General features: G+C 36.8%; 2 protein-coding genes across 5 annotated transcripts; one reads left to right on the top strand and one right to left on the bottom strand.

The window, feature by feature from the left end:
- The first annotated feature begins 8,181 nt into the window (after positions 1-8,181).
- LOC110718234 (growth-regulating factor 5-like) lies at positions 8,182-12,756 on the top strand. Of its 2 annotated transcripts, XM_021897058.1 has the most exons (4): positions 8,186-9,183; positions 9,987-10,371; positions 11,711-12,114; positions 12,191-12,756. In XM_021897058.1, the coding sequence occupies exons 1-4, from the start codon at positions 9,003-9,005 to the stop codon at positions 12,196-12,198; spliced, it is 978 nt and encodes a 325-aa protein (XP_021752750.1). In that variant the 5' UTR covers positions 8,186-9,002; the 3' UTR covers positions 12,199-12,756. The 2 variants fall into 2 exon arrangements, with proteins under 2 accessions (XP_021752749.1, XP_021752750.1); XM_021897057.1 differs by having other exon boundaries at positions 8,182-9,183; positions 11,711-12,756.
- A 539-nt stretch (positions 12,757-13,295) lies between these two features.
- Positions 13,296-23,518, bottom strand: LOC110718233 (GPCR-type G protein 2-like). Of its 3 annotated transcripts, none has more exons than XM_021897054.1 (14): positions 23,033-23,247; positions 22,772-22,872; positions 22,272-22,379; positions 21,181-21,301; positions 20,979-21,108; positions 20,219-20,297; positions 19,163-19,251; positions 17,570-17,662; positions 17,098-17,124; positions 16,853-16,939; positions 15,831-15,902; positions 15,429-15,559; positions 14,032-14,188; positions 13,296-13,937 (listed from the first exon to the last, which is right to left on the bottom strand). In XM_021897054.1, exons 1-13 carry the CDS (start codon positions 23,245-23,247, stop codon positions 14,038-14,040), a joined length of 1,404 nt encoding a protein of 467 aa, XP_021752746.1. In that variant the 3' UTR covers positions 13,296-13,937; positions 14,032-14,037. The 3 variants fall into 3 exon arrangements, with proteins under 3 accessions (XP_021752746.1, XP_021752747.1, XP_021752748.1); XM_021897055.1 differs by having other exon boundaries at positions 13,296-13,934; XM_021897056.1 differs by lacking the exon at positions 13,296-13,937 and having other exon boundaries at positions 14,038-14,188; positions 20,219-20,294; positions 23,033-23,518.
- Positions 23,519-23,919: the final 401 nt, after the last annotated feature.

The raw sequence follows: 23,919 nt of genomic DNA, 5'->3' as shown, positions 1-23,919 counted from the left end.
CAACACTCCATCCATGTTTTTCCCAGGGTGAAGAAGCTCACAAGGCGTCTCTTCCTACACATTTGAATAGGACAAGTTATGAACTAATTAACCAACGTAATCCCAATACAAGCACATTTGATTAGCTGTTGTAATTAACCTTAACATCTGAAAAAGGATCAGGTGTCTGGTTTGCAATCTCCCTTGAGTATGCATGCGTAGGACTAGAAATCTGCAATAGTAAAATAATTTTGCTACATAAGGCCTTGTTTGCGCCAAGTTCATGTTCTGCAATTTGATTGTAATGAAATTACCTCGCCCTCGACAACTGGATCGTCCCGGCGTCTTTTGGGTGACTACATGAGTCCACTGGGGTAATCGGGGGCAACGGCAACCTCGGAAAGTTCATGTGCTTCAAAATGGCATTGAACTGACTTTGCAATTGTTCTTGTACCTCTTTGCGTATCTCCGCCTTAATTAATTCCTTTTCCTTGGCATCAATATGGTGTGGCGAATTAACACTTGATCTAGTTCTTCCTAATCTAGTGTATTCTGAACCCAAAACCTTATCCCACCCTAGTTGTTTCCCTCCCGAACCAATAACTCGCCCAGGGTGGTATGGTTTTCCCAAAGCCAAGGTAAAAGGATCGTTGTCTATGCTTGGAGTGAGCTTGCCTTCAACCACTTCCGACGTATGCTCGAGCTGCATCAACACAAATAGGTTCCAGTTCTAATATAGATGTAGTTTCTATGGAAATATTTAATAATAAGGGTGCAATATTTGCATAAATGTCATAAGGTGCTTACAAGTGCATCTGCTACTGTTTTTGTATCCGAGTGCATGATGACTTACTTTTCGATTTTCTTGTCAATCCCATGCATAGCACACCACCAGTCATTTGCACGACTTACCAAAGTTGTGACCGTGGACGAAACCGGTTTATCAGATGATGATATTTTGGATGTAGGGTATAGACCCTCTTTGATCCACTTTGGTCTACTTTCCACAAATGTCTTACAACCCATATGATGGTTATACATTTTCTTCTTAGCATTGCTCGTAGCTTGTTGACTTTTTTCCTACACATTAACAAATGTTCGCGTCATTATTTGTAGTGAGCAAAATTTAGTAAATAACTCTAATTGATATGAAACTACATACAAGTGCAGTTGCAGTAGTTGATTTCGCCACAAACTTCTCCCAGTCCTTCACCGTTATTTGTGGATATACATCCCACGGTTTCTTCTCAGGTTCCTCCTCTCCTCCATTACCCATCACAATTTTCTTCGGTCTTTTCCTTTGTTTCTAATGGATCCATCTAGTTCTCAAGGAGCTTTTAAAGTTTTTGAATCTCTCTTCTACAAAACCTTCAAACGATTTTCTCTTGTCTGGCTCATCAGGAATATTGAACACACTCTGTAAGAAAGGCGAACGTCCATGTTAGTCAAGGGGGAAAAAAAAGGGTAACAACATGTTGCAGCAAGCCAGGCAGCCCATGCAGGCTGCACAGCTCTGGCACAGCCAGCCCAAGCAGGATGCACAGCAGCCCAGGTAGCTGCACAGCCAGCCCAGGCAGGCTGCACAGCCAGCCCAGGTCGCCGCATCCGGGGCAATGTTGGTGGATTTGCATGATTTTTGTGAATTTGGTGAATTTTGGTGAATGCGCAATGATTTTGGTACAAAGTTTTTTGACAAAAACTCAAATAAAAAACACTTACCATTGTATCATCCCAAAACATTTGAAGCAACCCTTTAGGTATCTCGGGCCACTCAACTGTAATAGGTATTTTACGAGTAAGTATGCCAATGTGAGTGGAACATTTTCTATGCCATTGGCCAGTAGGTTGACCCAACTCGTCAAACTCAAGAACCATTGGTTCCCCGGGTTTCTTAAAAGCTTTTGTTGCACCCCTAACCTTTCTCTTCACCGATGCCTTTAACCCTTCTCCACCACCGGTGGTTTTCACTTGACTTTGCGTGTGCATTTGTTCTTGTGAATCTCTTACAAACTCGGAAACAACATTATCCGTAATAAGGGGGGCACATTCAGCTGCTATCTCATAATCATCAAGCCTACGCTGCAACTCATCATGAGCTTGGTCTTCTGGTTCACCCAAATCTGGCTCCTTATTGATATCATACAACTCGTCATCAGAGTGAGAACTACCACGGTCTTGATCATCCATATCCTCATCGTAGTGAAGGTACTCATCACTACCCATGATATATACACACCTACCATCACAAGCAAAGAAAATAATTAGTCATCACTAAAGACTGCTTATAACTCATGGATTTCATGCTAATACAAGGTTATAGGAGCGAAAGAAGTTCAAAATGGCATAAATGAGTTCTAACTTTCCCGACTTGTTTATTTTCATTACTAGTTCACATCTAATCCTTCTAACAACTCATATTTGGTATGCATAACATGTTTACAAGTTGAAAATGCGTAAAAGTCATTGATTTCATGCTAATACAAAGTTATAGGAGCGAAAGAAGTTCAAAATGGCATAAATGAGGTTCTAACTTTCCCGACTTGTTTATTTTCATCACTACTTCACATCTAATCCTTCTAACAACTTATATTTGGTATACATAACATGTTTATAAGTTGAAAATGGCTTAAAAGTAATTGTTTTCATGCTAATACAAGGTTATAGGAACAAAAATAGTTTAAAAAAAAGCTTACAATGAGCATAAATAAACAATAGGATTGTTAGTACGATGCATAAATAAAAGTACCTCATTCGAGTATTCCCTCATTGTGGTCTGATCGAATATAATTTGCATCATTGTCTACATCATTTGCTACATCAAGTCTAGGGGCAGTGAATGGGAGCGAATCATCAAACGCATCATATTCTTCCTCGTCTTCAACATCTCCAACCCCTAAAATTCTTCTTTTGCTAGCAAGGACGATGGACCATTTTGGATCGTCTAGGTCGGTTACATAGAATACTTGCTTAGCTTAAGATGCAAGGATGAATGGTTCCAAACTATCACGCAAGTGGCCAAGGTCTACAAGAGTGAAGTCATCATGTCTGACGTTGCGCCTATTATTATCGACCCACTTACACTTAAATAGACCTACCTTGATCTCACGGTAATCTAGTTCCCATATTTCCTGAATTCGTCCGTAGTAGGATAATTGTGCGTCAACTGGTGTTGTATTTTTTGCACTTGCAAACTCCCTTGATGAAGCCACAAGAGTGACACCACTATTTTGGGTCGATGAGGATTTCTGATCACGATGCTCAGTCCAGAATGTATACCCATTTATGTCCATATCCCTCAAATGAATAAACATCTTCGAAGATGGGATCGCATTGACGCATAAGCTAGCCACTTTATTGTATCAGAGACCATCTCATCCAATTGACGCATCACTCGATCATGGAACCCCATCACAAACATCTTATTATGCAACTACATTAAGGCCCTTTCCCCTTTTGATGGAAATTCGGCACTCAAACTGTCCATGTGCTCTTCTAAATAGTGAACCTCCACAACATGATGAAGCACAAATAGGTGAGCTTGCAAGAACTGATCTCGAGCAGGTGAGATCCGTTTCGACCCAAGTGTGCCATGACCATCAAGTCTCCCTTCATGTCGGGAAGTAGGAAGCCCAATTGGTTCGGCAACGGCAACATACTCTGCAACAAAATTACCAATCTCCTCAGCCACAATCCCTTGAATCATACTACCTTCTGGATGGGCTGGGTTTGTGACTTTATCTCGCAATGTACCCATGTGTCTTTCAAAAGGATAGCACCACCTCATAAATACTGGACTGCACAACTTAATCTCACGAACATAATGAAGAACCAAATGCACCATTATGTCAAAAAATGATGGTGGTAAATACATCTCAAATTTGCACAAAGTTACAACTACTTTCGCCTGGAGAGCATCAAGTGTAAAAGGATCAAGCACTTTGCTGCATATGGTATTGAAAAACGAACAAAGGCTTGTAATACCTTCTCTCACGTGCTTCGGTAGAATACCACGAATTGCAATCGGTAGGAATACTTGCATCATCATGTGACAATCATGGGATTTCATACTTGTCAACTTCAATTCTCCGTTTAAGGAAAAGAATCTTTTCATGTTTGACAAGAAACCAGATGGAACCTTAATGTCATACAAACAACACAAACCTATCGTTTTTCTTCCTTTGACAATGTGTAGCAAGTTAGAGGTAAATAAACCTTTTCATTCTTGCCTTTTCCATCATCTTTCTTCTTTGATACACCGGTGCCCTTTCCTTTGCGCTTCCCCGTACGTTTTTTTCCACCATCTTCGATTCCCTTTTCAATTACCTTTGCCTTCCCGACCTTTGGCTGGACCCACAATTCCGGACGAACCCCCCACGCTTCCAAATCTAATCGCGCACTCTTTCCATCCTTTGTTTTGCCATGAATACCCAGAAGTGTCCTAACAACTACATCACAAACATTCTTCTCTATATGCATCACATCGAGACAATGTCTAACATCATGTTCTTTCCAGTACTCAAGCTTCCAGAAGATCGATTCCTTTTTAAAGAGAGCATATGGGTCTAAAGGTTTCGATGTTTTACCAAAAACAGTTGGTATACCCTTCACTCGACCATACACCTCCTTTCCACTCAATGCCCTAGGCGCAGCCCCCTCTTCCACTTTCCCATTAAAGGCTTTTTCTGCTTACGATATGGGTGATCGCGCCTAAGCAATCTTCGGGTCCTCACGTACACATCTTTGCCATAGTGTTCAAGGTACACGTTTGGTGTGTCATTGATAAAAATGGGACATGCTTTATGCCCTTTGTTCTTGTACCCGGACAGGTTTCCATATGCGGGAAAATCATTAATGGTCCACATAAGGGTTGCACACAATAGGAACATCTCGTTCTTATGGGCATCAAAAACAGAAACTCCTTCGTCCCACATCTTTCTCAAATCATTAACAAGGGGCTCAAGGTAAACATCTAAGTCGTTTCCAGGTTGCCTTGGCCCCGTTATCAAAAGTGAAAGTATTACGTATTTTCGTTTCATGCACAACCACGGAGGCAAGTTGTAGATCACTAAAAGTACCGGCCATGTGCTATGTTGGGTACTAAGAGTGCCAAATGGATTCATACCGTCGGTGCACAACCCAAGCCTTAAATTTCTGACTTCATCACTAAATGCCCTAAACTTCATATCGATGTTCTTCCAATCCGGAGAGTCAGCCGGATGCTTTAGCAAACACTTTTTTATTTCTTCCCTCTGCATGCCATCTCAAGTTCTTAGCATCTTTTGGTATTGAAAATAGACGCTTGAACCTTGGAATGATGGGAAGATACCACAACACCTTGGCAGGAAGTCCCTTCATACCAGCATTGCAGCTCTTTCGCTTGTAACGCGACTTACCACAACGTGGACACTCCTCCAACTCTTCTTATTCATTTCGATAAAGAACACAATCATTAGGACATGCATGTATCTTCTTATGCTCCAAACCAAATGGACACATGTGTTTCTTTGCATAATAGTAGGAATTAGGAAGTTCATTCCCATCTGGCAACATGTCACATAACACAGTCAACAAAGAAGTAAAACTATTGTCGCTCCACTTATGCTTTGACTTAATGTTAAAAAGTGTTAGCACAGCTGAGAGTTTGGTGTATTTTTTAGACCCGGGATACAAAGGCTTTTTGGCAGCCTCTGATAATGACTCACATACATCACATCGATCACCAAATTCACCTTCAACATCATTTATCATCTCATCCAAGTGATCACCACCACCGTCCTCGATCTCTTCCCCCTCCTCATCCCCATCTCCATCGTCATCAGTCTCATATTCACCTTCCACATGAATCTCGGCACTTTTATCATGCGTATCATTCCCAACAACATTCTCCCTATACGATCCTTTTTCACCGTGCCAAACCCACACATGATATTGAGGCCTAAACCCATGACATACCACATGATCCCTTATTGTTTCAACACTATCGACCACTGTGACATTGTTACAATTGACACAAGGACAATAAAGGTCAATCACACCCGTTCTGAGCTGATATTGTGAAGCACTCTCGCAAAACTCTTGGACCCCATTAAAGAATTTAAACGTATCACGTCTACCATACATCCAACCGCGATACATCGACGTTTTAAATTGCCTTTAAACATACCAACACATTACAAATAATGTATAAATGCAACATATATTATGTCAATCAAAGTACATAGTATATATATATATATATATATATATATATATATATATATATATATATATATATATATATATATATATATATATATATATATATATAGTTCATATAGTGTAAAAATGAATGCTCCCAAAAGGTCCTTATCACTCCAATCTAACCCATCCTTGAACGTCTAATCTCACTAGTGAATGTATGTCAACTTTCCCATTTTAAGGAAAATCCAGCAGCATTTCCCCCCAGTTCTCCAAGTACACAATGTAGGTAATTACTTACCTACATATGCACCCAGAGAACATGGTTGCAAAATGATAAGCCGAGATATTCCTTAAAATCGAAAAAGAAACATACATTCACTACCTAAGTGATATTAAACGTCCAAGAACAGTCCCAACCGGGGACTATTCAAGCCTTGCTCCTAATGAGAAAGATTTGAACGGGTATCTAGGCAAATGACGATGCAAGCATTCAATAACGTGCATTTGTTTGACATTCAACAAAACACAATTTCATTCATTCATATAATGCTAATTGGACTGCCAACAAGCAAACTCATCTTACTTACAATCCATTCATTAATTCATCACTTTTAGGCTACTCAAATTCAAACAACATATAACATTTAAACAATTAAGGTAACAATTAATATTATGGATACAAAAAATTAATAAAATAATTAAGATAAAATTCAATTAACTAAAATTGAAACCCTAAAATTTTCCTACATATGGTGAAATTAAGCATGAACTCACCCTAATTTGAGAGGACCAAAGAGAAGGAATGCGGGGTGAGAGGGAGAGGTGTGGTGGTGGTGTCGTGTGAAGCTGCTGCAGCAATGGAGTAAGTGAGTGAGTGCAAGGTGAGAGGGGCAGCAGGGAGTACGTCGCAGCAGCAATCCATGTGGTGTGGCCGACTGTGGTGGAGGCGGCGACGGTGCTGCGGCAGTCGTAGTGTCGTGCCTATGCTCGAAGTATCAACCGCAGTGGTCTTAACAACAGTTAAGCAATGGAGTGAGTGAGTGCAAGGTGAGAGGGGCAGCGTGTCTATAACTTCGTGGTGGTGGTTAAGTTAAGCAGCAATGGTGGTGGTGGTGGAGTGCCGGTGTTTGAGATTGACAGGGGAAATGAAGGAGGAGTGAGCGAAATGGAGGACTGAGTGAAATGAAGGGGAAGTGAAGGAGGAACGCGAAATGCATGGAGTGAGTGAGTGAAATTGGATCCCGCTCTTTCCTTTTGACTTTTTTCTACTAGTGATTGTACAATTTTTTCAACTAATAATAATATGAAGTATGCATTATTCACATCCAAAGATTCAATTTGCCTTTTTTTCCCGTAAAGTTATAATTTGTAAATTAATTTAACAAAAAAAAATTATAATATTTAATAATTAATAATACAAAAATATAATAAATTATAAGCATTATTAATTATAAACTAAATATAAATTATAAAGTAATAGTGTAAACTAAATATAATTATTAAATATAATAAACAATAAAATATAAATATTTAACTTAACTTATTTTAGAAATATAATAGTATAAAGTATAAAAGTATAAAGTAAGTATAAACATTTAAAAAAATAAATAAATAAATAAAGAGCAAGGCAGCAGTCAGCACGACAAGAGCCCGCCTGACACGTGGGTCGTGCCGTGCCATGGGCTGGCCTACGATTTTGGCTGGCACGGCACGCTGACTTTGGCATGGTGGCACGGCCCGACACGGCCCGCCGGAGACCGTAACCCACCAGGCACGGCTCGTAGCGGCACGTCACGGCACGTTGCCCACCTTTACATGAAAGTGAGAAAGTGAAACTTATTTGGAAAGTTGCAATTGTTATGGACATAGGAAAGGGCTTATCACTCTTACTGATAAGTCACAATTCTCATGCCAATTCCTAAGAACTTAAGAAGTGTCATTCAAATAAGAAAAAGTCAAATCTTAGAAAAGTGGAGCAACTTCCCATGAAAACTAGAGATAAACCAAACTAGGTGAACTTAAACAAGAAATTGAAAAATTGATTCAAGCTAAATTCACACCCAAAATTTAACTCAAACTCGGCTTTTTTAATTCCTTTTTCTTTTCTTTTCTTTTTTTTGGTTTTTTTTGTTGATGTAGAGAGAATTATAAGGGCAAATCTTGAATATCACCCCTTAAGAGGTTAACCAATTAGTGTACTTGTTCATCCACAAACTCAGCTCAAGTATAATTTTGTCAACTGTATATAGTGCATAGATATAGAGTGAACCATACATGATACGAGCACTAAAGTTTATTTTTTTTATTTTTTTTACTGGGCTGCTATTTAGTCGATATTGGACAGGCTGAGTAGTGTATTTACATTGGGCCTATTGGCCTCATGAAGTTATTGCTATTAAAAAAACCAACCAAAAAAAAATCAAAGGGTTTTGGAAACAAACCAGAAGCCGTTGAAAACGTAATGAAAAACTTAATTGACTTATTGTACTTCCATTATCAACAGTAATGCTGAAAACTATTCCATAAAAAGGGTTTCATTTTCTTGAGGTCAAACAAACAACTAAGCTGAAATACTCCCATTTTATCCACTTCATAAACAACAATATCACCTCATTTCTCTGAATCTTTGTACCACTTTTTCCAGATTTGTTAATCAACTCCAAAAACCCACCAAAAATCCACCCTTTATTCCTCTAATTTCTGCAAATTCAACCTGGGTTTCGAATCTTTGAACAAGAATGAGCTGTTGATCAAAGGGGTTTTCGCCGTTTACGGTGAACAGAACATTAAGTGTAAGTATACGATAACGAAAACTTTGAGAGCAACAACAACCTTAGTTGAGTATGAATAGAGGAGGGTCAGAAGGGGTTTCGCCGTTTACAGTGTCGCAGTGGCAAGAATTGGAGCATCAAGCTTTGATCTATAAGTATTTAATTGCTGGACTTTCTGTACCACCAGATCTAGTTCTTCCTATTCAAAATAGCTTCGGAACTTCTTCTTCTGCATTTTTCCATCGCCCTACTTGTGAGTTTTGTACTTTTGAACATTACTAATTAAACCCCACTAATTTTAATTTTGATTTTTTTGATATTTCTGTTTGATAAAGTTTTGATTTGTTTTTGGTTTGTTGGGATGTAGTGGATACCCTTTAATTTAATTTGATTTTTACAAGTTTTCTAATTGATAAAGCTTTGATTTTGTTTTATTGGGAATTTTATTGAATTTGGTTTTTACGAAATTTCTGATTGATAGATTTTGATTTTGTTTGTTTTGGCTTGTTTGGTTGTACTGGGATACTCATTAATTTTAATTTGATTTCTATGAAATTTTTGGTTGATACTTATTGATTTTGTTTGTATTGGTTTGTTGGGGAGGTAGTGGGAAACCTAATAATTTTAATTTGATTTCTACGAATTTTCTGGGTGATAGTTATTGAATTTGTTTATTTTGATTTGTTGGAATAGTGCTGGAATATTTATTAATATGAATTTGTTTTTTTATGAATATTTTGGTTGATTGTTATTAATGTTGTTTGCTTTGGATTTGGTTGATTTTGTACTGGGGTTACCCACTAATTGTAATTTGATTTTTGTGAAATTTCTGGTTGATAGTTATTGGTTTTGTTTGTTTTGGTTTGTTGGGGATGTACAGCAATGCCCACTAAGTTTAATTTAAGTTTATCTAATTTTTGGTTCATAGTTATTGATGTTTGTTTTGGTTGATTGTTGTGGATATACTGAGATACCCACTAATTTTAATTTGATCTTTAAGAAATTTTTGGCTGATAGTTATTGATGTTGTTTGTTTTGGTTTGGTTGGGGATGCAGTGGGATATTGTGGTAGAGAAAATTCTTTGTATGGCATTGGAATTGGGATTGGTTATGGAAAGAAGATAGATCCGGAACCGGGTAGATGTAGAAGAACTGATGGTAAGAAATGGCGGTGTGCCAAAGAAGCCTACCCGGACTCTAAGTATTGCGAGCGCCACATGAACCGTGGCCGCAGCCGTTCAAGAAAGCATGTGGAATCCAATCCTTTCTCCTCCTCTTCGTCGACGACGACTTCTGTGTCTGTTCTAAACCAGAGCCTTCCCCTCAAATTCAATGCATTTGCATCTGCTAGTAATGCTGCTGCACCGACTTCAAATCCAAATCAATCACAATTTCAATTGGATTCTATCCCTTATGCCATTCCTACCAAACAATACTCCAGGTATACATTCTTCCATACTAATATGATTTTCTTTGCTCTATGGTACCATTATCATTATTGCACTATACAACTGTTGCTGTTGGCTTTATTTTTATTAGGCAATATTGGCTACTGTATATGTACATCTCAGCTTTTGTTATTTTGCAATGTCAATTTATTAGGAGCTTGCTTCCATGATCGCTTTGCAATGTGTATGGTTCGATGTGCATTTACATATTATTGGAACTGGTCTTTTTAGTGTGTGCTGCTCTAAGAAAGTTGTTCCTATCAGATTAAAGTAATTTTGTATTCTTTAGTTGCTCATTTTGTTGCGGGTTAATTTTAAACTCTCCTTCACCATATCACATAACATCGCAGAAACTTTCCCATGTTCCCAGCACTCATAATCCTCACCCGCTTAAATTCTTACTTTCATTTTCACCACTACTTCAGAGAGATGACTCGTACAGAAAAACCAATTCAGTCTCTGATTTAAGGCTCTTACATTGCCCTTCCACAGTTCCACAACTCTTATTGAGTTATAGTCAAGAAACAGATAAGACTTTCTTGTTCAACCTAATTGACAGTTTTAGTCTTAGACCATTCATTTGTAAGTCGGAATTATAACCCCCTTCCCTTACTCACAATGCAATTGATTTAACTTCAATGTTGATACTGATAAACTATCATTTCTATTTAACTTCATCACAAATTGCACTGCTTTTATCTCCAGTGTCCTCTTTCAGTCTTTTGTACAGCCTAAAGGCCTTAACAAAATAAAAATAAAAATAAAAAAACAGCAGGGGACAAGCAAAAAAATTGCGGCTCAGGACTCGCCAGTTTGAGCAGAGAAGAAAGAGGATATTGAACATGATGATAATAGAGGCAGAAAACTGCGTAGCTGTCTCTGAATTAGGGCCATTTCCTCCTCTTCATTCATCTATATTCTTTCTTTTGGCTTAGTGAGGCATGCATTGTTTTAACTCCAAGATATGTCAACCAAGTGCTTTTCTGTGTCTCAAATTGTTGTGCTTGCAGAATGCCTCCTGAGTCTTGCCTGAGTCACTTTATTTAATTTAGATTCAAAGAATTCTTATGTTCCAAATTTCTGCGTTTTATGGTGGATATTGCGGGAGATGTGTGTAAGAAAGTAGCTGAATTATTTCAATTTTCAGCTTTTTATGGTAATGGATATCTTGGGAGATGTATGAAAGTGAGGATTAACGGCTTAAATTCAAGCAGATAGAGTACTTAATCCTTTTGGAAACATCACTTTCTTATTACCTTCTATCTGCCTTTGCTTGCTTCAAAGAAATTCTATACATATCGATGTTTAACCATTACCGATGGAAACATGCAGGCACCTCCAGGGGTCAAAACCTGAGGCTGGTGATAATAGATCCTTCTCTCAATGCTCAGGTGGCAACAGATCTCTCATTATGGACTCTGCTTTGGACAATACGTGGCCCTCACTGTCACCCCAGATGTCATCACTCTCTCAATCAAAACCGATGGATAATTCCTCATTGCATGACGATTATTCTCACCGCTCTTTTATCAACTGTGAGTTTGGCCAACCGCAGTCTGTGAAACAAGGCAATCGTTCTCTTCACCCTTTCTTTGAGGAGTGGCCAAATACCAGGGAGGCATGGTCGGGTTTGGAAGATGAAAGGGCCAACCAGGTTTCTTTCTCCACAACACAGCTCTCCATTTCTGTACCAATGACTACTACGGACTTCTCAGCCAGTCCACGATCCCCTCAAGGTGAAGTTACATTATTTATAAAATGAATGGAAATGTTATCATCTTCTGAAATCTGCATGACTTTTTTTTCATGCAGAATCTTGAAGTAAGCTGTGGTTTTGCCAAGCCAACACAAAATTTGGCTTTGCTTTGAAGCTCTTGGTTTTCTTGCTTCTCTCTAAGTTGTGTAGTTGATACTGATAATATGAGAAAGCCTTTTAACACAACTATGGTGTGAAGTAAAGATGCTAGGCATGCATGGATAAGGGGAAACTCAGCTGGAGGGGCTTGAAACTGAAGATGGAATAAAATTTTGTTCTGGAATCGTCTCCGTTTGGAAGCAGCATCCAAGGGTGCAGAAGCACATATGTGTAGTTATCAAACTTGTTGACTTTATTTGGATCGCTTATATTTATGCTTTTTAGAGTCTGCAATATTTGTTTCTGGTCACATTAAGAGGTTTTCATGGATTCTTTGCTAGACATGCAACTGTTTTGATCGTTGGCAAATATTGTTATGCCTTTTGCTATTGAAGATTTTATCTCATGTTTGCTAAGATTTCAGTTAAACGACTAAATATGTTTTTTTTTTTTTTTTTACTAAATAATTGTGTCTAGCTGTCTTGTTATTTTGAACTTTAAACTTTCAAGAAATTGCACCAAATTGCATGCCCCTCTTCACCTAGACACCTATTACCTCACTGTAAGTGAGTAGACGTAGATAATAGGTAGATAACATAAGAGAGAAACCATGGATAAACAAGAAGCACGAGGGACAGAATATATTCAGATGAGGGTGTAGCGTCTATTGATGCTTCTTTTTGACACTGTCGTAGGCCTTCTTGGCTTTCTCATGCTTCTTTTAAAGGGTACATCATACACTAGAGCAACTGTTAACTTAGGAGTTCGGTACACCAAATGGAAAAGTTTAGTAGGTCTAGTCCAAAAGGCAAATAAGAATGTTACAAGGAAATCGAATGAGACTCGAGATAACACTACTTCATTGCAAACCAAACAGCTCAACGAAAGCCTAAGTAAACATATATAGCCGAGTTGGTATGAATATTTTGCAAGGAAAAAAAAAACAAAAAAACTATTGCTCCCTAGTCTCTAGAGCATCAAAACTGTAGTGGGTTAGTTATTGAGGGCTCTTATTCAGGTTTTCAGATAAATCCAAGCACAATCATCACTTGGTATGATAATGAATAATGATACATGTAGCCAAGAAATGTATCCCTAATGGTGATTTAAGCTGCCATTACATTATGGGCTTCAGTTGGAAAAAGACGTTTAAAAAATCCGTGGGAACAAGTTTCTGGCTGAATTGACACTCAACATTAATGGTGAATAACTTGAACATTTATCATGATACTTGTATAAATTTTGAATTCAAGTGTTCAAATCATGATATTCAAGAATAAAATGAGTAGATTTACATAGAATTTTTAGCACACCAATAAATGTGTTAGCTCCTTCCGCATGAACCCTCCAATATATCAATGGCGGTGCCAACAATTTACATATGAGCTATCCGCCAAAGCTGCTACTGCCACATCATAGCTAGCATGTTGCGCCTGGGTTTCAATCATTCAATGGAAACAACTTGGATGCTGCCACCCATGTTAGGCTCCGCTAAACCAATACCCGGTAAGATCTCTGGGTACCAAACACCAAAAAATCTAGAACAATATCCTCATATCGATCTATGCACAAAAGATAAAGGCCGAGTATACCATCGTATTGTATGATGACTGAACTCTTCTTTCCCATGATGATACCTGTTTCTCAACAATAGGGTGACCTTGATCGGAGACATCCACACTTTAGCCAAGTATAAAAGACCTACTACAAGTCAAGTTGTGCACAAGTTAACAAATGGACATGGACAATGATGTGAGCTTAAGAAAAAAGCAAAAAAGGTAAGGTCGGAAGGACTTACATGCCCCTAATCAATTGGATGTTTGTCAGCTTGGCGAGATGTATAATGTGCAGAAAGCAAAAGCAAGGAAAGGAAGGCACTAGCAACAAATATTGCATCAAACCAGCGATGATAGAAGTCAAATTGTATATCTCCCAAAACATCAGTTATTATCATCCTGAAATGAAGCAGTTCAAAAGTCGCCCCTAAGTTTGCAGAAGAAAATATCATTCTTCACTAGCCAACACCATATAACTATCAAAATGTTGCAATTTGCTTAAAATTTAAAATATATGCAAGCCTCCCTGATCATTCCTAAATATATGGGAGCAATGTACAGGAAACAGAAGAAAAATCTTCAAATAATGGCAAGACAAAATTGTTCCTGAAATTCTTACTAAGAGCTAATTGAAGACCCTACTTAAGGTTTGTTTCCTCAAAATCCTGACAAAGTTGCTTTGTTTTGCTCTGTCATTTCCTGTACTCAGCTAATCCATTAGGTATTTTAATTAACTATTTTTAGATTAATATCCTAACCATTAGCAACACACAGTCATTATTGGCAGCTAATTAGCTAATCTTACATGTAAATTAGCAGCTACTCCACATGCTATGCAATTCAGGGTGGTAGTTGGATAGTCTTATAGACACTGTTTTGGGGATTTCAAGATAAACATTCGAGGTTTGTATTATATGTTATATCATATACAACTATTGCCTAGTAACAGACTAGCAGTAGGCAATTGTAATTGTTCTATACTTCTATCTGCTTCTGGGAAACATCTCCTATCGTAAAATACACCCTCAAGTTATGTTTTAATCCTCGAAAAAAAAAAAGAAAAAAAAAAATCCACAACAGATGAGGAACAGAAATCAATCAAACCCAAAAATAAAATATAAATGAATAAATTTGGTTTGACAAAAAGGTCCCATGTAACCATGTCCTAATGCTATCATGTAAGTTATTAATCTACAAAATCAAGACATGTAAGTGCCACTAAAAACCTAACACTTGAATCCAGCTATAAAATATCCTCAAGTATATAATTTGAACTTTTGACACACACAAGCGTCACCCTGATTGAACCCCAGCAATTCTAGTGCCACTAGTAATACTCGACAAAAAGTCTCAAGTGATCATAAATTCATAAGTGGAGGTCTGCCAACAAGTTTGCATGTGTAGCTCTAAAAAACTATCTTGCGAATTAAGCTGTAGATGTCACAGAGCATCAAGGCTAAAGAAAGTTTTGAAAGGGGAAAAATGAAAAAAAAATGAATAAGTTTGCAGACAGTCCTCAAGAGGATGAGAAAAATGCCCAATGCAGGCAAACAAACCACTGAATATTAACAATCAAAGAGAATATATACATTTACTTAATAACAAAATAGAATAGAATCACTTTTAGTATGACGATTACCTGTACTCAGTTGCTAGACTTTTCCTTATCAAAAGAATAGATGAGACAAAATACATTCCCATGATTTCTGACAAAAATAGGACAACATTGCTAGAAGATCCACTCCCAACTCTGGAAACTGCAAAGAAGAACTGCAAAAATCGAATATTTCTAGTTAGAATGCAAACCATGTATGCCAATGAAGCCCCAACTGATAGATCAAAATTGACAGGGCATTATGTCTAGGATTTTAAACTCATACAAGCAGAAAAATTCCTGAGCAAGTAACAGCACATAACTTCATTCATTAGATTCACTAGACAAATAACATGCAACATTGCAACCACAAATAAATGAGCAGCCAAACTACATGTTACAAGAGTATGGAAATCAAGGGAAAAGGGACCCTTGAGGCAACATTACCTTCATGAGGTTTGATAGAAATCCTCGAACTGATATGACAATCAACATCCCGATAAATAGTAGGGATATATACTGCACATAAAAGACCGAAAAAGGGAAATTAATTCACAGAATTTCAACAAACCACCATCACAATTACACCAATTAAGGATCATATGAAAGAATGGAAGATGCACAAAATTAACAACTGGAAATACAACATCAAACTACTCAGAAATATAATTTACATAGTTACTACAGAGGTTCTTTAGATATCTAACTCAGATGTGCAGCAGAACTACTATTACTTAAATATTTCATGAATGTCTGGGTAAACATCAAGTTAGACAATTAAGCTATTTGTAAATTTCAACATCTCATCCTATAAACAAATGAGAAATTACTATGGCCCAATAGCTTCAGCTTGGGCTCACCAACAGACCTACACGTTTCCATTTAAAAAAAATTGTCAATTTATCAAGACATTAATAGAGAAGGAAATTTCAAAACTCTTATCAAATCTTTCTATCATCAAAAAAAATTAATTCACCAAAAAAAACTAGTATACTACTACTACTCCATCCAAAAGGTTCTCAAAGTTATGTCCATAGATCATAGAGAAGTTAGCAAGTAATGGAGATCCATGAAGAATTAGATATAGTTGCGGATGGACACTCTTTATCTTGGACATTGTCATGAATCTCATGATGCACTCCTTGCAAATTTACACTATAAATCAACTATTATTGCCACCATTTATTCTTAAAAAAGTGCTAGTATCATCGCATCAAAGAGGCTGACAAAGTATTTTAAGGTACTACAAATAAAATCTTAATTCTATAAACCAATGCTAGTAATATCGCATCAATTAATAGCGTTGTTGATATCATGATCACTATAATTGTACTTACTAGAGGATAGGATCATCCAAAAATTAAACAAAATAATGGAACTGAAGTATGGGCCATGAAAGTAAACAATAGCAAAAGGCAATTCAGGTTATAATATACAAGAAGCAATATGTCAAGAGTTCATTAAGTCACCTGGGATAATAACGTGGCATCAATTCCAATATCAAAGTATTGTAGGAATATGCTGATTGTCTTTGTGACAGGGTCAACTGAACCAGCCTGTGTGGAGAAAAAAAAAAATCTTAGATCATCAACAGGATGCAGTTCAGCTAATTGTAAGTCAGTTCCGACATCATCACCATGAAAGGGGGAGGGGGAACTTCAGCTGAAAAAGTAAGCAAGACCCAATATAGACCAGTCTGGCAGAAAAAAATTACCTCCTTGAAGACAACGCTCTGCAAAGACTGCAGAACAAGGAGATCAATCAGATATACGAAACATCATTCAATAATAACTTAATAAGTGAAGCCAGATAGAAAGAAAGAAAGGAGTTAAAAAAAAAAACAAGGACTTAATACTGAAGTACTACAAGACAGGATTCTTAGAGATTACCACAATACAACGTAATTCTGAAACAAAAAGTTCAAAGGCATGTTCACTCTCAGAATTCTCTTTCCTATATCCAGTTTTCTTTCACCATCAACTATTTTTTCATAGGACATCTGAGGTAATATAATTAATTTCACTACTCCCAATCTAAGTGTTCATCCTACTTTACTCTATTTCTCATTTATACCAAAATTATCCCCTTTTAAGTTTCAAGATGAACCAGGAACAACTTAGCAATACATGTTAGGACAATTGCGCATCAGAAGTAGATAAGTTAAACAATTAGAAAAATAATATTACCTTAATCATTTTATAGACACAATAAACTGAACAGGCATAACCCAAAAAATTCTGCATGTGGCCTTTCCAAGTTCGAGAAAAAGCAGCAGCTTCCTGAAACAAGGGAGGTAATGATTCAGAAAAACAGCTTTCAAAGACACATCCCAGTAGGCCCAACTACTATCTCATTAAAAAAGAAGAATTTGAGACTAGCTCATAGCCCTAAAATAGATACATTCAAGAAGTTGCTTTAAGCACATCATACCTATTAAAGTTCCATCATAATTCACAAGTATACATGAGGCAAGATTACTACCAGTTACATTCCATCAAAAGCAAATAACAAAGTCTCCCAAAAAGTTAAGTGTTCTTTTTTAGGGGGTGATTTCTAGCTGCTTTGAGGCTTACATATAATTCTTTAGGTTTCAAGCTTGCAACTTACTAGCTTTCCAATTGATAAGCTAGCTCTTGAAATATATAAATAACTTACAAAGGCAAGCAGCTTTGCAAATAAAGAGTAGCTAGAATAATTTATTCAAACCACCATCACTTCTATGACAAAATATAAAAGCTCATGTTTATCCAATAAGCAACTTCGAGATGCTCATTGCACAATGCAGCCTTCCTCCAAGTATGCTCTTAAACCATGAGCTAATCTTAGCACTTTGTTAGATAGAGAATATCACTAATTAAAATGCAGACTTTTTGAAATCAAGGATGGACTATGGAGATATAACGGCAACGTTCACCATAAAGAACCCAACAACTAAAGTATTAAAAGTGCAGTACCATCAAAGGTCTCTTCATAAAGAGCATGAATGGAAGGAAAGAAGAGAAAAAGAAAGACATAATTGCAAATCATTATTCAAACCTCTGATACCCACAGTAGGACTCACAAACACAAAAGACCTTTGGTGCCTTTTAGTCTCTTTATTATTTAGCAAGAGATTGGGTCGATTTTTTAAGGCGCAAACCTATGAGACCTAATGGATACATGTTACCCGCAATAACATTTCCATCTAAGAAAACAAGATACCACAAAATACAATTTTAAGAGTTACATATGTCAGATTTTCCAATTCTACAATAATCTTAAAACATTTTCAAGAATAATACATACATTCTAAAAAGGACACATGCATAATTGCAAAATAGATCAGACTCCTACCCTAGTCACTTATGCTGAAAGGGGAAGGCAGTAGAAGGAATATTCTCCAGAGTTGGTTAAAATAGGGGTAATCTACTAATTGTAGGAGAAGTAAATTAGAGTGTTGAGATAAAAAAAACCAAGTCAGGCAATGGTGAGGGAATAATAGGAGGTAGGATGCATATTGAGGGGTATTAAAAAAGAGAGAATTATGACTTGGGAGAGTACCAACCTCTCAAATGTTGGCTAGACTGTAATTGGTGATTCTCACTTTGGTCATATCTTAGACTCTCTTTAGCATTTCCTTCTTAATGTTCCTCTTAAATACCTATAATCTACTGTTTTAGTGAGAGAATAGCTAAGGATTGTCTTGAATTTTAGCTATGATATAATGATATGCAATAGCATGATAAGGTACACAAACATGCTGAATTGCTGAGTGAAACAACAAAGTGACCACAGCATACCTTAGCTTGACGAAGCTCATAAATCTCTAAGAACAGCTGCTTTGACAGCTCCTCTAAAGCCTGTACCTCAGCTTCCAGATTCTTAATATCTAAAAAAAAAATAGAAAAATGTAAAAAGAAAGAGGAACCTTATAACATGAGGATTTTCACAAGGAAAATAAGTTTTAAAATAAAATTGAACTGTAAGAGAAAACCATGCACGCATATGTTTTTCCTTCTTTTTTTTTTCCTATTGGGATATTACAGAACAAATATACAAAGAGAAGTCCTCCTCATGCAAATAAAGCTATTACAAACTGATCCAAACATACAATTCCTTAGGATCTCTATTGTTGAAAAGCATTTAAAAAATCAAAATCCCTTTAAAAGTGTTTCATTTAGTATAGAACATCTAGCAGGAAGCTTCCTTAGAATCCCAACAGCCAACAATTAGCCAGATAATTATTAAGCCCCTGGTGCAGCAAATATATTGGAAATGGAAGATTTGGAGTTGGAAAAAATGTTTCCCCTCATTTATAAACCGACAATAGCTTATGTAAGAGACTTAATAAAAATTATTCAGTCCTTGAGACTTTGAGAAGTATCGGTCAGCAGAGACAAACACTTACAAAGTGGAATCAAATCAAACCCTACACCCAAAGACTAAAACCAAAGCACTAGCAAGTTTTAGAATAGATGTAAAGGATCTGAATCAATTTTCACATTAATTAATCAGAGGTCACAAAGCCAGCTTACAAACTGGTGGCATACCAAGACTTTGTTTCTTTACGCATCATCTTATTAAAATTTCATGGCAAAAATTGACATTGGCCACATGTTAACCAATGACCCCCCACCCCCCACCTAAAAGAAAGAGGCAAAGGGGGAGGAAAATGTGATATAGCTAAACAGTATGCTTCTTCAGAGACTAAAAACCATGACGTTGGAACCAACAAAAAAATAGCAAGACCTTGAAAGAAAGTAGAATTTCCCAGCAACTTGTAAGCCAAATATACAGCCAATAATACCTACTAGAGGATAATAAGCTCAAGGTAAACAAAAGTACAAGCAACCAACCTTGTTCCCTTTGGTCTTCCTGCACAGATCTCACAACTGTTCCAACAATTCTCTTCAGGAAAGATCTAGCATTCATCTTCTACAAAAAGACTTGTGAGTGAGCCAAATAAGCAATCCGGGAAAGCTAATGATCATAAATTAAGAATCTCAGTTTTTACAATTTGCTGTGAATCGAATTTTTGACTCTTAAATCAGCAAAAGAGTTCTTCATCCTCTCTTAGGAGGACAACATAGAGTAAGGAAAAAAAATAATGCGCAGTTAAACAATCGAGCACAATTTATTCAAGCGTGAGAAAGACCTTATGCAGCTTTTGTTCATGCCATAAAGCAGATGAGCTTATAATGTCAAGTAATTAAATAATATATACTAAAAGGTTAAGTAGCCATCTATTCGGAAAAAAGGTAAAGAGCAGCAAAGAAGAAGTGCAATTTCTTCACTGTTCAAAACCATTTTTAAACACATGAAACATTAAGAAGAATTATGACAACAGATAAAGCATGTATCATCAATAACTATTACTACCTTGCCCCATTTTCCTATTTAGGGTTTCCCAATTTACTTACCCCATTTTCCTTTTCAAAAAAACAATTCCTCTCTAATTTATCTCTGGATTTTAGATCCCACGCTCATTCACCCAATTTTCTCTCTCTACTTTTTCACTTGCATAAAATTATGTGCAAATGGCTATGCGGTAAGTAAATTGGGATGGAGAGAATAATATATTTAAAATAAAAAGAGCAAAGTATGATTCTGACATACCTCTTCTGATACTTGACTCCTCTCCATCTCCATTTGACAAAGTATGATTTTCTTCTTTTTGGTAACGCAAGTCTCAATTGATTGCACCAATTGCCTCTCCAAGGATTTTATTTCAAATTCCTCAATCTCCCTAACATACATTAAACCATGAGATAAAGCTCTCAATATTTAAATTAGTCATATATAGGAAAAGAATACATACCTGATAAAGAGAGACAGGTAGCTGTAAGGTAAATTGACAGCCCCAAAGCCTGATAAGACAGCCATAACAGTCACCCCAATCACACCAATTCTGCTAACCAACTGAGGCATGGTAAAAAATCCTGAGACATGAGAAATCAAATTATTTACAAGGGTTCTCAACTTTTTACGGTGAACTGTGGGAAAAACAAAAAAAATAAAATCCAACAAAACAAAACAAAATCCATGGGTTAAAGACTATTGTAATGGAAGTCAACCTTAAAAGTCACATCTTATTCATTCTTAATAAGACACTAATGGGAGAGTAACTATGACCATTAAATTACATATTGTTCAAGTGGTATCTCTTCCCTTCCATAAAAGAAATGTTAATTCAATAAAATGCGGAGTTTTAAACATAAAGCGGGGTTCATTACTAGTGCCTTTAGCTAGAGCTGGCTTCCAATATACCCAGTGAATATGATATGGAATCCTCAAGGCATCCCTAAACTGTGCTAGTCACATTGGCACCCAGTTGAGCTCAAACTAAACCCATTTATTGCTTAAAATTGTGGTTAGAGGAAATGCAGGGATTTTTTGGATAAAGCACAAAGAATTGAATTGAATTCTGCAAACTTCATCAATGGACTGAAACCCTGCAAACTTCATCAATGAACTATATGGGATATTCCAATTCTCAATGTCAAGCAAATAGTTGGTGGTGAAAGTCCCCATCTATAACTAACAATTCAAATGTCAACACTACATATAAATTACACTGTTTTAACTAAGTCTGCATAAACCTTGCTACTCCAAACCCTGAGAACAACAATCAAAAATTGACGGTTGCTGTATATCAAGATATGCAAATATCATACAGGCATAAAGCACTATTATACAGCCAAGAGAGAAAGGCGACTTATATTATCAATTTAGCTAAAGCATGTCTTGGTATTGAAAAGCTGCAATATTAAAAGAGTGAGGACTCCAACAGGGTTAATTAAAAGAGCGTTCATCTAGAAGCAAGCTAGCAAACACACATAAGCAATAAAAGAATACACAGAAATACAGAATTTCGGAGCATTAACAGGAAATTCAGACTGTAACAATTACCTTTATCGGGTGAAGGCATGGGGAAGTGGATGCCCATTCGCCAAAAAGCATACAAGAAAGCAACCAAGAATAAGATAGCCCCAAGTGCAGCTCGTTCCTTTCTTAAACCTGTTAAAATAGATCAGTCATTCCATAGTAGTTAGCAATTTAGCATAAAAGGATAATCTATAACCATTTTAGTTTAGAAACACTATAACATCTTATACTACACTAAAGCGGAAGCAGCTAAATCAGATTTCCTCTCCTAGACACGTTCTATATATGTGTGTTTCTGTTAAATTCATTTACAGTGTAATCAATCAAATCTATTAACAAATAGCTACATTCGAAATAAAAGTGTAATCAACAGATCCCTAACTTATTTCCATACAATAATACCTTAATAAATGGTACTATATCTATAGTCCGACTTTGTACAACATTGACAATGAAAAGCAGCAAATCTCGAAATAACAATGAAGATGGAAAGAAATGCAAAATAAACAAGAGAGCTAAAATACCATTATTACAAAGCATCAAGTAGCAATGATAATACGGCAACATAAAAACCAGCAACAAAATCAAGCAAAACAAATCCAGCTTCCAGTTCATCCATCTAGCCCTGCAGCAAAACACAAAAAACACACAACAATAAGAACTACTTCCAATTTCAATGGACAATAATGTAGACGGGATTCGACCCAACACCCCCACTTCCCCTCCCCATACAATCCCGAGACTCTAAACTAGTCGACACCCACGACACGATAAAAGAATCTTACTCTTTGGAAAGAACAGGAATGATCTCGAACAAAACAAGCTGAAGAAGATTACACGAAAAAGCGAAAACAATACTAAAAATGATCTGAACAAGAACCCTTTTCTCTTCATACTCTTTGTATAATCTACGATTCAAGAACCATAAACCTGCCCAACCCAACAACACCAAAGAACCCACCATTACTACTCCTTCCATTATTGACCATCCCCACCCCATTTTCTCTCTCCTCTGAGATTCTGATTTTGATCAAAAACCCCTTTTTTTCTTCAATTGGGAATTGCAGATTGATGTACTGGGGATGCAAAATGTCCTGGATCTGGTAATTTTGGGTTGATTTTGATTTCATAACAGATTGCAGTTGTTCAATTTTATGCTCACTTCTTCTTCAAGTTTGATGAGCTTTGATGTTTTCGATTTTGCGCTTCTCCCCCCAATTTTTTTGGATGCTCACTCAAAAAAAAAAAAAAAATAATAATAATTCTTATTACAAAGGAAAGGAAAAATAAAATTAGGATGCAATAATCAGTTAATTACTGCTCGTAATCCGTTTGGTATAGGCTGATTCTATGAGGGGTATGTCCGTATGGGTTCGTTGGGTTGTACTCGTAACTCGTCTGGGCTTTGGCTAGTGCTATCAGACCGTATGGGGTCGACTGGTCGGTCGAGTATGTTGGGTTGGTTCATACGACTCGTATTCGAGTGAGTAGTTATTCGATGTATATTTGAATACATGTTAAGATTTGTTCAATTTGGATTAATTGGTGATTAATTTATTATGGTGAATGAACCAATTTCAGCCATGCTTGCATTCGATTCGTAACGGTTTCAAATACAAGTCGAATATGTGTATCAAACTCATTGGAAACTAATTCGTAATGGTTGGGTCAA

The sequence above is a fragment of the Chenopodium quinoa genome, unplaced genomic scaffold (assembly GCF_001683475.1).
Source record: "Chenopodium quinoa cultivar QQ74 unplaced genomic scaffold, ASM168347v1, whole genome shotgun sequence".
Taxonomy (NCBI): Eukaryota; Viridiplantae; Streptophyta; class Magnoliopsida; order Caryophyllales; family Amaranthaceae; genus Chenopodium; species Chenopodium quinoa.
Note: the sequence above shows the minus strand (reverse complement) of the source record. Positions and strands in the feature narration are given on the sequence as shown.

Coding starts and splice junctions, on each gene's coding strand:
- LOC110718234 (XM_021897057.1), top strand. CDS start 9,003: ATGAATAGAGGAGGGTCAGAAGGGGTTTCGCCGTTTACAGTGTCGCAG. Junction 9,184..9,986: donor ATTTTTCCATCGCCCTACTT/GTGAGTTTTGTA, acceptor TTGGGGATGCAG/TGGGATATTGTGGTAGAGAA. Junction 10,372..11,710: donor CCTACCAAACAATACTCCAG/GTATACATTCTT, acceptor GGAAACATGCAG/GCACCTCCAGGGGTCAAAAC.
- LOC110718233 (XM_021897054.1), bottom strand. CDS start 23,247: ATGGGGTGGGGATGGTCAATAATGGAAGGAGTAGTAATGGTGGGTTCT. Junction 20,298..20,978: donor GGAGTCAAGTATCAGAAGAG/GTATGTCAGAAT, acceptor GTCTTTTTGTAG/AAGATGAATGCTAGATCTTT. Junction 17,663..19,162: donor ATGAGCTTCGTCAAGCTAAG/GTATGCTGTGGT, acceptor CCCTTGTTTCAG/GAAGCTGCTGCTTTTTCTCG.